The sequence below is a fragment of the Vitis riparia genome, chromosome 8 (assembly GCF_004353265.1).
Source record: "Vitis riparia cultivar Riparia Gloire de Montpellier isolate 1030 chromosome 8, EGFV_Vit.rip_1.0, whole genome shotgun sequence".
Taxonomy (NCBI): domain Eukaryota; kingdom Viridiplantae; phylum Streptophyta; class Magnoliopsida; order Vitales; family Vitaceae; genus Vitis; species Vitis riparia.
This window is the reverse complement of record NC_048438.1, coordinates 15,750,968-15,765,179: the sequence shown is the minus strand read 5'-3', so window position 1 is coordinate 15,765,179 and position 14,212 is coordinate 15,750,968. Positions and strand designations below refer to the sequence as shown.

At 31.9% G+C, this 14,212-nt stretch overlaps 1 protein-coding gene across 1 annotated transcript; it reads left to right on the top strand.

Moving 5' to 3' along the window:
- The first annotated feature begins 10,767 nt into the window (after window positions 1-10,767).
- Window positions 10,768-13,887, top strand: LOC117919712. The gene is made up of 3 exons (XM_034836951.1): window positions 10,768-10,999; window positions 11,301-11,493; window positions 13,149-13,887. Exons 1-3 carry the CDS (start codon window positions 10,931-10,933, stop codon window positions 13,721-13,723), a joined length of 837 nt encoding a protein of 278 aa, XP_034692842.1. The 5' UTR covers window positions 10,768-10,930; the 3' UTR covers window positions 13,724-13,887.
- The last annotated feature ends 325 nt before the right edge of the window (window positions 13,888-14,212 follow it).

The window sequence follows — 14,212 nt, the reverse complement described above, 5'->3', positions numbered from 1 at the left end:
CCCAGAATAAGAGACCCCCACACTCTTCTGCTCCAAAATTTGAATAACCCCATCCACGCAACTACTCAGGACTTCGACATGTGCACTGGAGACTAGACAATTCACCCCTCCTAATCATCAAAAAAATCAAATCAATCCCTCCACGTGCCCGCCTCCTGATAGAAGAAAAAAAGAAAGAAAACCACTTTCGGTCGTTACTGATTTTTATTTTTATTTTTTTTTCTGGCCTTTCCATGTGTTAGCATGTCTGTCTGAGGATTGGGGTCTTAGCTGGGCAATCTGATTGGCAAATCTCAATGGCATCAATTCCAATGCAAAATTTGTATTTAATGTATATTTTTTTAAGTCAGTGAAATAATATTGAAGAGTTCATTTTTAGGTAATCTCAAGCGAACTATCCTTGGAATCATTACATTTATTGGCTCGGTGGAGGACTTTCAAAAGAGCATGGCTTGGACCTTTGTGATGATTAAAGTTTGGGTGACTGGGTAATAATTACAGCGGCCGTGAAAGGTTTCATGTTATGGAGAAATGCATGTATAATATTATATGGGGGGTAAAAGCCGATCCAACTTTTACTTTGCTCTTATGGTTATAGTTGAACATTCTCCCTCGATCGTACAAATTAGGTTGTCCACATGCAGTCATGCACCATTTTACAAAGCAAAATTTGGTTGATGGTCAGTCCAATTTCTAAAACTATCACCCAATGGGACAGGACTCCTCTCTGGCCTTGTTTTCTGGTGCTATTCAGAGATACGCAGTTGTCAGGGAAAAAAATGCAGTACTATTCTGAAAAATGCTTATCGTATATATTAAGCACTCTGCTCAATAAACCTATTTTCTCATTACATACCAATATATTGGGTCAGACATTTTTCTTAAAAAAAAAACAAAAAATGTCTATTACTTTAACCTTTTATTCCTTTATTGTATATATAAATTTCACTCATTTTTTAAGTGTAAACTAGCACTTATTTAAACTAAAATTTATTCCATTATAAATCAAATAAAAATAATAAGTAAAGTATTTAATTCAAACTAATGATAGTTAATTGCTTTGAATCAAAACTTCACCAAAACGTGAGTAAAATGAACCTTTTATCATGCAAACAAGTTAGACATTTTGTTACAAATCTAGGCCTCGTTAAAACCATTTTGTACATATGATAAGGTTGATGGAATTTATGATTTGGTGTGATATCTAACTTTTGACATGTGTGACAATTTTATGACACCAAATTGCTACAATGTCAAATTTCAGATTTTGGTTATTCAAATTATATAATGAAATTTGGAGTGTTAAAACATGATATGAAAATATGAAACCAAAGCTACAAATAAATGACACTAAAATATAAAACTATGAATATAAAATAATAAAACAGTTTTTTTATAGGTGACATAATTTGATTAATAAAATGTTATTTATACACATGCAACGATTTGATTGATGATGTCTTATTGTTATGATTTTGAGAAGATTATTGCTTAACCTGGAAGAAATTTTCTTGACCAAAAATAAAATAAGATAAATGATGTATTAGCCCAAGAATTCTACCTAAAATTTATTGTTCTATTTATTTTATTCGGCTGTTGTAAAGTGACAAATAAAATTCAATTGACTATAATTAAAAGTAATATTAGATTTATTAAATGACTTTTCAAAATAGACTCTTTAGCCAGCTATAACGTAATTGCAAAAATTACATGACATATATTGCAGAGCTTAAAGAACCAATTCAAAATTTTGATTATTTTTATTGGAAAATATTTCAAAACTCCATCATTTTCATCAAAGAATCAGTGTGATGGTAGTTAAGGTCATGCAACTCGACACTAAGAAAATTTGGCATAGCTTATAATTACGCAGTTATGAGCTTTTATTATCCCTCGAAGTCAAGATTTTGAATTAAAGATGGTGGGGTTTCCATACCAACCGTTGCTTCGGTGATCAATCCAAAGGCCTTCTAGAAAGATTTTGTTTTTTCTATTATTTCACCAACTTAACTATTTGGAGGGACATTTCTCAAAACGGAGACCTGGTCAAACCCACGCCCAACAGCCCTTTTCAATTGGAAAGCGTCTTTTGCCCAGATCCATACATCAACGGATATAAAAAGGCTCGAATGCCTAACGCGTTTGGTTGCTAAGAAATTTGAATTGGTCTTCTGGAAATTTCAGTATGCCATTTAGAAAAATTTAATAGACCGGTTTTGTTTTAAAATGGTCATTTCACACTTAGGTAAGCGTATGCCATTTCTTCTTTATTTCTATTGCAATTCCCGTGAGAGCTTTACTTTACGTAGCAATAACGTGGGACATGGCAACCCTTGGTACAATCTATTCTCATCCTAATCCACTCGGTGCTTGAATAGTAGTAGTATGTTTTAACCAACGTGTTCATATAATTGAATATTATTTTTCCATTTAAAACTATTCAGACTAATTTTTTTGAAAGCATTACATGGGTTGCTATAACATGGGCTATTTATGGCAAACTTGCCACAAATTAACAAACTATGACCTACAATTGTCTCATTACGTACAAAATTGACCAATTGAATCTTCAAGGGCTTGCTTTAAAAACAGCTAAATAAAAGACAAATAAACGATACCCCATACTGCAAAATGTCAAAATCCAGAACATGGGCAATGGATTTCATCAATAATTTAAGTTAAACCAAAGTGTATACATGTGCCACATGCCTCCATCCACTTCGCATTAGTATTAAATTAAATATTTAATTAATAACGTCTATGAGTTTCAAGAGCTCACGAGAATTTTTATTTTTTATTTATTTATTTTAATTTGTCATGATTCGAAACAGTTCCTAAGTGTTAGTACGGTATTAAGAATAGGGGGTGGGTATTGAAGAGCCGTAGAGGAAGGTTGCTGGTTGGGCATTCCAATCGAGACTTTTTGTTGAGAGTTGAGAGTCAATGGTCAAAGGTCGTTATTGCCAACGCGGCCGACTCTTGCCGTCCTTTTATGGGTAACAGCGCGTTATAGGAAGAAAAGGCCGAAGGGGATGAAGGTTACTGAAGTTCGGGCACGAGACACTCGGCAGACAAAAAACGACTCATCCGGCTCCGCGGAACGTGACCACGACGTCTCATTCAACTTACACTATCGAATCATAACCGCAACCACGTACTCTTTTTCTTTTCCTAATATGATTTTCAAAATCTGGCAGAGCTGCACCAGACATTTAAATCAGCCTGCCGCTTTAATAATTAATGCGAATGTAGGAGGTTTATATTATTAGGACGTGTCATGATTTTGAACAATAAACTACACGATTAGTCAATCACTTTATTTTGAGAATTTTCAGGCGCGCAATGATGTTTAATTATAATTAAATATTTTACTGTTACATTAACTGACTTTCAAAATTCTCACCTCATTCATTTCGTTATGAATATGCTAATTTCACTATTGAAATTCATTGATTTAAAATTTTTATAACATGTATGATGTATGATATATGACTATATTGGACCAATTTAAAGAAAGTAATAAAATAAAATAAAATAAAAATAAAAATTGAATATTGAAAAGTTGGAATTAGAGTTTTCACTTTTCAGAATAGGATTAAAATATTTTATATGTGAAATAGATGCTCCTTCTTTAGATAATTTTTTTAAGACCCAGTTTGCCACATAGGTTATAATCTCATTAAACAAGTGTTTAGTATAATTAAAAGTTGATTATAAATTATTATAGGGGAGTTAATTTTTTTATTATTTAAAAGTATTTTCTTATCAAAATTAAGGGTTTGGAAACTGTTTTTAAAAATAATTATGAAAAATAGTTTTTGAAAATAATTTTAAATTTTGTTATATGATTTTTATAAAACATAAGTCTATTTGAAAACCTAAAATATTTTTAACATGTTTTTAATATTTTTAAAAATAATTTTTATATCTAATATTTTATTTTTAATCATTTTACATGTTTATGTAATTATATTTTAAAATAACATTTAACAAACAAGTGATAACAATATAAAACAATTAGAAGATGTTATCTTAAAACACTATATTTTCTATTATTAAAAAATATATAAAATAATTTTTAATTGTCAAATATATTTTATGTATTTTTTTGGTTTAAAAAATAAAAACCTATTCTAGAAAACAGTTCATTAATAGACCTTTAAGTGTATGACATTACTTTAAAAATGTTAGAGAATCACTATTATTGACAAATGGATTTTTCAAAAATGACATTTTTTTTTGTTATATAAAGACAAAAACATTTTAAAAAAAAATGTGTGCTAAAAATATTTTAATCAAAATTATTTCACACGCCTACATAAAATCTTACGATCACTCCCTTTAATAAAACACAATATCTTACAATTTATCATGTAAACATTATCCCCTCTAGATTAGGGTTTTACAAATTTAAAAGGCATCAATATGGGGGTCTTATAATCATCCTATTCATATAACATGATATTATTGTTGTATATCATTGGATTATGGGGGTAACAAAACCTAGACTTTCATATCAAGGTTAGGACATTGATACTATTTATTATAACTTATTTTTTATTGTGTGAAAATATTGTTCTTCTAATATCTCATATTAGTTAAAAAGATAAGTCATATATATATATATAGAGAAACTTCTTTTAAATGTATATAGTATTTTAAAATTGTAAGGATGATGGTTCCGAAACAAATAATATATCCACACGATGTCGTCATGATGGATTGTATCAAAGTTAATCCTTAATTATAAATTTTTGGATCCAAGCAACATATGAATTATGATTCAACATTCCAACATAAAGGAGGGGTGAGGTATGATATTCCATATTCCATAAGAATAAGAAATTTCTAACATATATTTTTAATTTATGAAGGGTTTGACTCATAATTGATAATATCTGCATAAAAATAAATAATTATTATATTAGAATTGATTCTTAATCTTGCAATTCCACGAGAGGCCTTATATGTAAAAGTGTTCATCTTATGTAAATACATTTTAAAGTCATGATAGTCCATTGAACACATAATTAATATACATATATATATATATATATATATATAAAAGAAAATGTATTAAAATCAATCCATGATTTCAATATGAGAATTTGAGTAAGTGTTGTAATTAGTACAACAATATCATAGACACAGAAAGAATATTACATCAACAAGGAAATGTAATAATTGTGATATCTCAAATCAATCGATGGTATAAGTTTTTTTTTATAATATATTTAATGAGTTTATCTTAACGGTACAAATGTTTTATAAAATCTTGAATTGTTTGTTCAAAATGAATAATATATATAAAGTGTTTTCATGTTATGATAAATGATTTCAAGTCGATCTATAATTAAATAATACATAAAATAAAACAATTCCTGAGTCGTGAGCCAATGAGGATGTTAGGACCCTTGGGAAGAAAAGTTGTGACTTTCATGACTAATCCTTTACACTTTGGAAGCAGAAGTTCGTAACATTTATAGCCAATCCCCAATGGAAAAAAGTGTGTGGAGCCAATTATCTTATGAACCATGGATAGATGGGAGGAACCGGATCGTAAGACTGACCATAATTACAGTTTTGTGTAAAGGTATTTAACGTGATTGGATTGAAAAACCTTGAGAAAGAATTAAATCTTTGCCATATACTGACCGAGGCAGGTCTCAACCCTGTTTACTTCTTTTGAAACGCTTGATCGTTCTACATCAGTATGTGAAAAGGCCTAGGGCCAAGTGCCTGAAAGGAAAGCACAAATTTAACCAAATAATTGAGTAGAGGAACACCAACAGCGACTCTACCAGCTAAAACCTAAAGAACCCCCTATTCGTAAACCCCCAGGCCGCACCCCCTAAAAGGCAAACAGCTAGTACTTACAATCTTGAAAGTAGGGACAACCAGCCAGGGTGAAGGGCCCCAGGCCCTCAGGCCCCCAGGCCCCCAGGCCCCCGACTATGATCACTGCCTTCGTTCGCAGGCCAATACTATTGGCCATGGCACCGATGACCAATACCTGGACAGCTATGCCCAGCAGACTGTCAACTTCTTGTTCTTCTTCCTCTTCTCGTTTTTTTTTTTTTCCAATGAGAAGCTTTCGAGTGATTTTTCAATTTAGAACCATAAAATGCCATGGCGTCAGACTTTAGAATCTTGCAAGTCTACAAGTACGTGGTACCCATGTCTTGTCAATTTCCGACCATAGCAAAAATCCCAGGGTGTACTAAAATAAAGATCAATAAATTCTACTTGCATAATTGAGCTTAAAAAGGGCCCTCCCATCGTCCTCAATTATGTATTGCACCATGGCACATGGCCTCCTGACAGAAACACTTGCAAATTTCCTTCAGTCGAACACGGCATATTTGTTCTTAAAAAATGGATATATGTTAGGAAATCAATTCCATAATCATACATTATAACTTTTTCTATATGATTCTTTTATCAAATACAAATTATCAATTCTTGCACGTTTAGATAACCATCTCATACATATAAGAATAAATTTCATAAATTATGTCACTTCATTCAAAAAAATAATAATAATTAAAAAATAGAACAAATAAATGAGTCCAAAATTGACATTTACATTGGTTAACATAACATTAATTAAACATAATTGACTAATTAATTATTGGGTGTTCATTCATTTTGATAACATTCAATATGCAAAGAATTTATCATATAGTTTTGGTAATGCATGTTTCATGACATATTGTTTATCACAAAAATACATTGGACGTGTCATCTAAATATAATTTCATAAAAAAGAAAACAAACAAAAATGTCAGATTCAGACGGGGTACATATAAAACACAACATTTCAATTAATGAGTCGCCCCAAGTTAAAAGAGTCGGTAGGGCCCATAGTCAAAGTGGGGTACAAAAAATTCAGCTATAAGTGTCCAAGCCTAGGGTATGATTGCCCTTTGAATACACCGTATTTTAAAAAGGTTATCTATATGAATTCGTTTAAATTTTAGTTATTTTCTAAAAAACAACGATACAAAAATTTTGCCGCCGAAAAGCCCATGATATCTAATAATAGTAGGAGTCGATTCATTCATTCAAACTAGACAATCATGCACTAAAAGGATTCAGCTTCTAGTGGACCAATGGGGGTACATAAAAATTAAGTTGAAATCAATCTTATCAAACTAAAATTGAGGGGCGCATGCTTGAAGGGCTCTGATCTTGCCACATTTAACTTATGGGTCCATGCATGATACATAGGAGGGATGTTTTCTAGCACGTCGGTAATAATGTTGATGAATTACGGAATCTTAATAGGACTTATAATTTTCATTTTACTTGGATAAATGTATGGAATGCATAAATGGAATGTAATGTAAGGTGCTATGAGCCTACCTCTTTAAAAGAAGCAGACATGGTGAAAGGAGTGCTGTACTGATGTTGAAAGACTAGGACTTTGTAGTGGGCCTTCAATGTCGGACAAGAGCTGAACCCTAGGCTGGATTGAAGCAATCAAAATGTTTTATATTTTTGTTGCATTGTGGTACATTGACTTGATTCGGAATCAAAGGAAATGAATTATTTTAAATGTTTACTTAAACATGTAATCAATCAAAGGTGTAGAACCCATGAGAATACTTTCCTTGCTGTTTTATAAGGAAACTTATTTCATTTTCTGCTTAATAAAAATAGGACAAAAATGATATTGGGATTAATGCGATTATTTTAAATTAATATAATAACATATTTTCTCATATTAAACACACACATGAGAGAGAGAGAGAGTTACAAACATTTTTATAGTGGTTCGATAATTTTGTCTACGTCCGTTTTTGTTATTTTCTTCTCCGATTGAGAGTTCTACTAATCATGACTTCAAACCAAATCTTAGTTTTGTACATTTGGATTTATGACCCCAATATTTCAAATGCTTAAATTGGAATTACTGAGGATTTAATATTTTCAATCCTAATACAAACATGGCTCAATGCAAAAAAAGAATTTTATAAAATTGCCAAGTGAAAGAATCAATATGCTTAAATAAAGAGTTTTGAATGAGAGAAAATAGATGAAAAACAATTTAATACAAGTGTTCTTTTGTTAGTAAATGTAAGAGAGCTATTCAATTTTTAGAAAACTAGCTTGAGTACACAAAACTATATAAAAAAAAACCTCGAACGAGTGAATTTTGGTTCAATCGATTCAATAATTATTGGTATATTTAATGCTTTACAGGTAATTATTGGTATTTTTAAAGTTTGATTGGACCTCAATCCACCAAACACCAACTATTGGAAGAGAGAATTTTATGCAAGTTTGACCATTTTTTATCAAATTAGGGCACTTTGACCAAGCACAAAAAAAATCAACCAAAAAGCTTGGATTTTAATTATTATTCTTTTAGTAACTCGAGCATTTGATTCGAAGACCTTTATAATGCATTTTTGAAAAAAATTAAATCTAAGGTTTTTGAAGTAACATGCATATTCATTTAATTTTAAAACAAAAGGTTACTTTTAAGCTAAGACATATATGAATGAAGGGCGTTTGAAAATGCAATAAAAATAAATAAATAATCTTATCCCAAGTGTACCCAAGATGTTTATTTTACATAGATTCCTTAATGATTGATTTTTTACATGATATTTCGATGTACTCTAAGCATGCTTGAACTTTCTTTAACATTTAGCAATGAAACCCAAAAACTTCACTTGATTTAAATATATCGGTACACTTAAACTTATTATATTATCATCAAAATGTAATTAGGAGAGCTTTTAAACTAACAAAAATAATGAATTATTTTTAAATATTTTTAATTGAGATAATAACAAATTTAATCATAAAAATTTTAAATAAAGAGGTTTTACACATGATAATATGTATATTAATGCATTTAATACACATTGTAATTATTTGGTTCAATATTATTATTATTAAAATAAACATATAACTTATTTGGTAGTGATTTTATGAAGTGTTTTTGAAATTTTTAATACTTGAAATTTTTTATCATTCACATCGTTTTTCAAAACGATGCTGTTTTGATGCTTCTCCCATCTTCAACCTTCAACCTACCCCTCTTGCAGTGTGAAGCCACCGTCACGTCCCCCCACCCCTCGCTCCTCGACACCAACTGTGAGCCTCTTCTGCTGGGACACCAGCTCCCCATGATGATACAGGTTGGAAGCTCCTTCCCGCGGGCGACAGTTGTAAATCCCCCTCCTCTTGTCGCGACCACCCCTTGTGTAAGGCCTCCTTGCCCATCCCCCTCTGTGTAAAACCCACCCCCCTCCCCACCCTTTCCCCGCTGTAAAAAGCACCCCCCACCTCTCCTTTCCCAACCCACCGTAAATTCCCCCCATGTAAGCCCCACTCCGGGCAGTGGCAGTAGTTGGAAGGCGAAATTTTTTATGTTTTTTATTTAATGTGTTATTTTTTTTTATTATAATTTTGATTTATTTATAATTTGAAACTAATTTTCTGATTTTCAAATGCAATTTTAATCTTTTGAATAATATATAAATTATTATTTTTATAATTATTTTAAATTTTAATAATTTATAAATTATATATTTTATTATTTATGGTTCAATCGTGATTTGACCGCCGGTTCGATCAATGAACCGTGAACCAATAACTTTTTCAATTCAATGGTCGATCAGGTTTTAAAAACATTGTTCAAGTGTTAAAAATGCTAAAACTGTTTCATAAAATCACTGTCAAACACATTCTTAGAACCAGTTTAATAGTGATTCTAAAAAATACTTTTAATATTTCTAATATTTGAAAATTTTTATTATTCAAGTGTTAGAAATGCTAGAAACATTTTTTAAAATTATTTTAAAACACACTATTAGAGTGCGTTTGATAGTGATTTTAGGAAGTGTTTCTACTTTTTTTAATATTAAATTTTTTTACCTTTCAAATATAAAAAAGGTTAGAAACACTTCATAGAATCACTATCAAACCCATTCTAAAGTTGTGTTTGGTAGTAATTTTAAAAAACGTTTTTAGTCTATTTAACATTTAAATGATAAAAAATTTTAAGCATCAAAAAATTTAAAAATACTTTATAAAATTATTGTCAAACAGACTCTAAATATACTCATGTATTACTAGTGATTTATGAAATTATTGGTAAAAATATTAAAAAGATTTTGTTAATAATTATTCTTAATTAATTAATCTAAATACTTTTAATTTGATTTTGATATTAATTTATATATATATATATATATGTCCATTTGTATAATTAATTCTAAATTTCACTTAATTTTTTTAAAATGAAGACATAACTATCTTATAATATAACATTGAAATGGGGATTATTTTAAAAAATAATATGGATATTAAAATTTAATTTCTATTTGTACAAGGTGGTATGACACTTTTATTCTTATTTCATATTATGATATTTTTATGAATACTTTAATAAAATTTCTAATTTTGATTCTCCTTCCTTTTGATTCCCATTTCGATCCCTTGTCCATAAAGTTTGGGAGACACTCAAGTTTGACCAGTTACCCCAAGTTTAGTGGAGGCCCAAGGCTTAAGGCCTAGACCAAAGGCCTCCGTGTCGGCTCCTTCGGCCCAACACACATCATGTCCATCTCAACGCTATTTTCTTCCTTGAATGCTTTGACAACTTACCCCAAGTTTCGTGGAGGCCTAAGGCTTAAGGCCCGAACCAAAGGTCTCCATGTCGGCTCCTTCGGCCCAACACACATCATGTCCGTCTCATCGTTATCTTCTTCCTTAAATGCCCTTGACTCGCTGTCTGATCCGTTTATCTAATTGTGACGTTTGAACGGAACCCCAAATTTTGACCGGTGAAACCCTAACCCTAATGCTTCATTCAAGCTCAGGGTTTCGCAGCCATTGTCATCTTCAATCTGGATTCATTTCTCCATTCATCTAGGGCTTTTCAATCCATGGTTTGCAAATCTTGAGGTTAACCATGGCGTTACCATTTGTCTCCTTACTCTCATTGAAGCCCCAGTTTGGCCACTCTAGCTTCTGCCATAATGTGAGTTCCATTTCTACTCGTACTTATTATTTTTCTCCTCCCAAACTCCATTTGTACTTCTGGAACATTCTTAGCCACTGGTTTATTCAATTTTGTGTATTTAATTTAATTAAGACTCATTTGCTTTTGTTTGCTTTAAAAGAAAACTTTTTTCAACCATGGAATGTCGTGAAAAAAGAGTAATTGAAGTTCGAAGTATATGAATTATGTAAAATCAGGATTGATTATGCTACAGAACTGTACATGGTTGATGATTGGGTGGAATGTTTGAGAAATTAATCAACTCAGCCCGATTTTCCAGGGAATTGTTGTTGATATCAGGGAGCTGAATAATTTGCCATGTCCATGCAATAGTACTTTTCGGATGCTTCCTCACGTTTCTTCACCATCCATGAAATCATACAATTCAGTTCTTGCGAGTACTTTTGGAACCGGAACCCGAGTCCACAGAGTGCTCAGCAGTCCTCCTGGTCGTTGGCAGATTGGAACAGCCAGTATGTTTTCTTTGCTTTCCCATTCTCTCTAATATTTTGAGTATGGTACAGTAAGTTTTTCTTCAGCTATTGCATGTTGCTTCAGTGGAAAATTTCATTGGTTCACGTGTCCTTGTTGTTCTTTTGTTCAAGAATTACTAGTCTTCTATTTCTCATTTGTTATTATGGTGTCAATTAACGATGATGGGTCTAGGCAACCGGATCATTTTTTTATGCTAATATTCCATGTTAAAGTTGGTGTATGACAGAGTCCTGGAGAATTTCAACTGAAAAATAGGCTTATTTTCGATTGCTTCAGAACTTCAAATAAAACTAAAGGAAAAGAAAGGGAGAAACTTCTATGGAGATACAGCTGCTCAGCTAACAGGATGCCCAGACACAGGACCTGACTAACCTTTTTGTTCCAAAACTATGTACCACTACAACTTAAGAGGGAATGCAAATATCTCAAACAAAAATTCTGGCTAAAGTTAGAGTACTACTTGCAACTTTCGTCATCCAAGGTATCAACCTTAGTATCTAGAGCATCCATGTAGAAGATGGTTCAGTTATTGTGATAAACACACTGAAGGATTCAGGTTTCTACCTGATGTCTTTCCAACTTGCTACAAGTCATCAAGGGTTATGGAATGAAAATTAATTTAGGTCATCTTGGAAAGGTCTGCATAACAGTGGCTACTTTCATCTATATAGGTGATCAAGTGCAAGGTAGGAAATGGGAAGGTTGTGGAGTTGGCTAAACAGCCTAAGCATACGCCGGTGGCAATCTTAAATTCTTTCTCTTACATCTTTAATTTTTTTTTTCTTTCCCTTTTTTTGGTGCCTTTTATGAGGATTTGTGAAATAATGGGAATCAACAAAGTCTTGAATTCTTGTCATTTCAATGTTCTTGTGAACTCAGGATCTTAGATACAAATCCCTAGCATTTGAAAATTAATATTCTTTTTGACATTGGATTTCACAGTGGAGAAAATATATATATTGGTTTTGTTAGCACTTTAATGTAGTTTGCAAGATCATTATGCTTAACTATACTTAACTACCTATAGGCACCTATCAAAAAAAAAAAAAAAACTACCTATAGGCATATCATGATCATTATTATCGAGCAATTAAACTGGATATAAAAGGTCAAATGAATAATCACTGATCCTTTTTCAACTTAGAAGGAAGTGATTTTGAAGGGGTACAACTCCCAAGCTAGTTTTCTGTCCCTGCTACACTTCATTGAGTAGCTGTGCTCTAAGTACTGAGAATGTTGATGCAGATTTTCTTTGTGTCTTCTAGGCTTTCAGACCTTGTGCATACTTCTTGCATCCTAGGGGAGAACCCCCCTTTTATTGGGGCACTTAATATATTCTTATTTACCTATAAAAAAAAAACTTAGTTTCCATGTAGAAGCAAAGAATTGAGATTATGTAACAGTATCAAAATCATGTATGATCATAATGATAATAATAATCAAAGTCATATCTGATAGATAATTAATAATAATAATTGAACTCATAAACTAAAATGTACCAAAATGATTTAGCTGAGGGAAAAAATCGAACGAGAAAGTGATTATGCACATGCCTTATTTTGTTAAAATGACTTCAGTCATCAATTCTGAGATTTCAATTGCAAGCAAATCTAATTCCGTATTCATTCTGCAGCATTGCTTGGTCAAACTTCCAATATATTTTCAGTAAGACCGTGTCAAGTAAAAAGTGAAGACTCTGAGGGAACTTTGAGTGGTGAAAGCATCTTATTGGATGAGCAGAGCTTAATGCGTGACCTGCAAATTGCTATTGAGGAGGAGAACTATGCTCAAGCAGCCAAAATCAGGGATAGCCTCCGACTTCTCCATGAGGATAGCAAAGCTTCTGTATTAGCAGCAAATGCACGGTTTTACAACTCATTCAGGAAAGGGGACCTGGCTGCAATGCAAGCCCTCTGGGCAAAAGGGGAGAGTGTGTGTGTTGTGCACCCTGGTTTGACGGGGATATCTGGTTATGATCTTGTTATGGGAAGCTGGGAAATTGTGTGGGCAGACTATGAATTTCCCTTGCAGATTGAGCTAAAAGACATCCAAGTTCATGTTAGAGGGGATATGGGATACGTTACCTGTGTGGAATTGGTAAAGACGAAGGGTAGGAGTTGGGGAAAACAATTTGCCATAAATGTGTTTGAGAGGATTGATGGCCAATGGTTTATTTGTATTCACCATGCTTCACACGTCGATTTGTGAAGCTACATACCAAGTTACCAACACATGAAAAGTCAACGTGTTGATATTATTACATGCAAGGGGAAGAATGACCATCACTTAATTGCATTTTCACTGTTGTACTTCACTTTGTATTCTAGATGCAGAGAGTTAATTTCATTCATCCGAAATTTTTTGTTAGTGAACGACACCCCCTTTTCTCTTAAACCATCATCACAAATTTTATTTTATTTTTTATAATTGCTTGCAATTCTTTTGCGGTTCTCGGAACCAAGGGATATCACTTATGTTTGAGTGTCTGATTTGCCTTATTACTTGATAATTTAAGTTGATTGTAAGTTAAATTATTTTTAAGTTTTTAATTTAATATTAGTATTTATTTTCTTATTTTAAATATTATGGTTGTTTGGTAAGGTTAAATTAAAATTTTAAATTAAATTATCCAATTTACACATTTTTCTTCTTTGATTTTAATTAATATTTATCTTAATTTGTTTTAATTCATATTTA

What these genes read in the sequence shown, in the direction of transcription:
- LOC117919712 (XM_034836951.1), top strand. Translation starts at nt 10,931, where the DNA reads ATGGCGTTACCATTTGTCTCCTTACTCTCATTGAAGCCCCAGTTTGGC. An exon ending in ACTCTAGCTTCTGCCATAAT is followed by an intron (nt 11,000 to 11,300) that starts GTGAGTTCCATT and finishes CCGATTTTCCAG; the next exon opens with GGAATTGTTGTTGATATCAG. An exon ending in TTGGCAGATTGGAACAGCCA is followed by an intron (nt 11,494 to 13,148) that starts GTATGTTTTCTT and finishes TTCATTCTGCAG; the next exon opens with CATTGCTTGGTCAAACTTCC.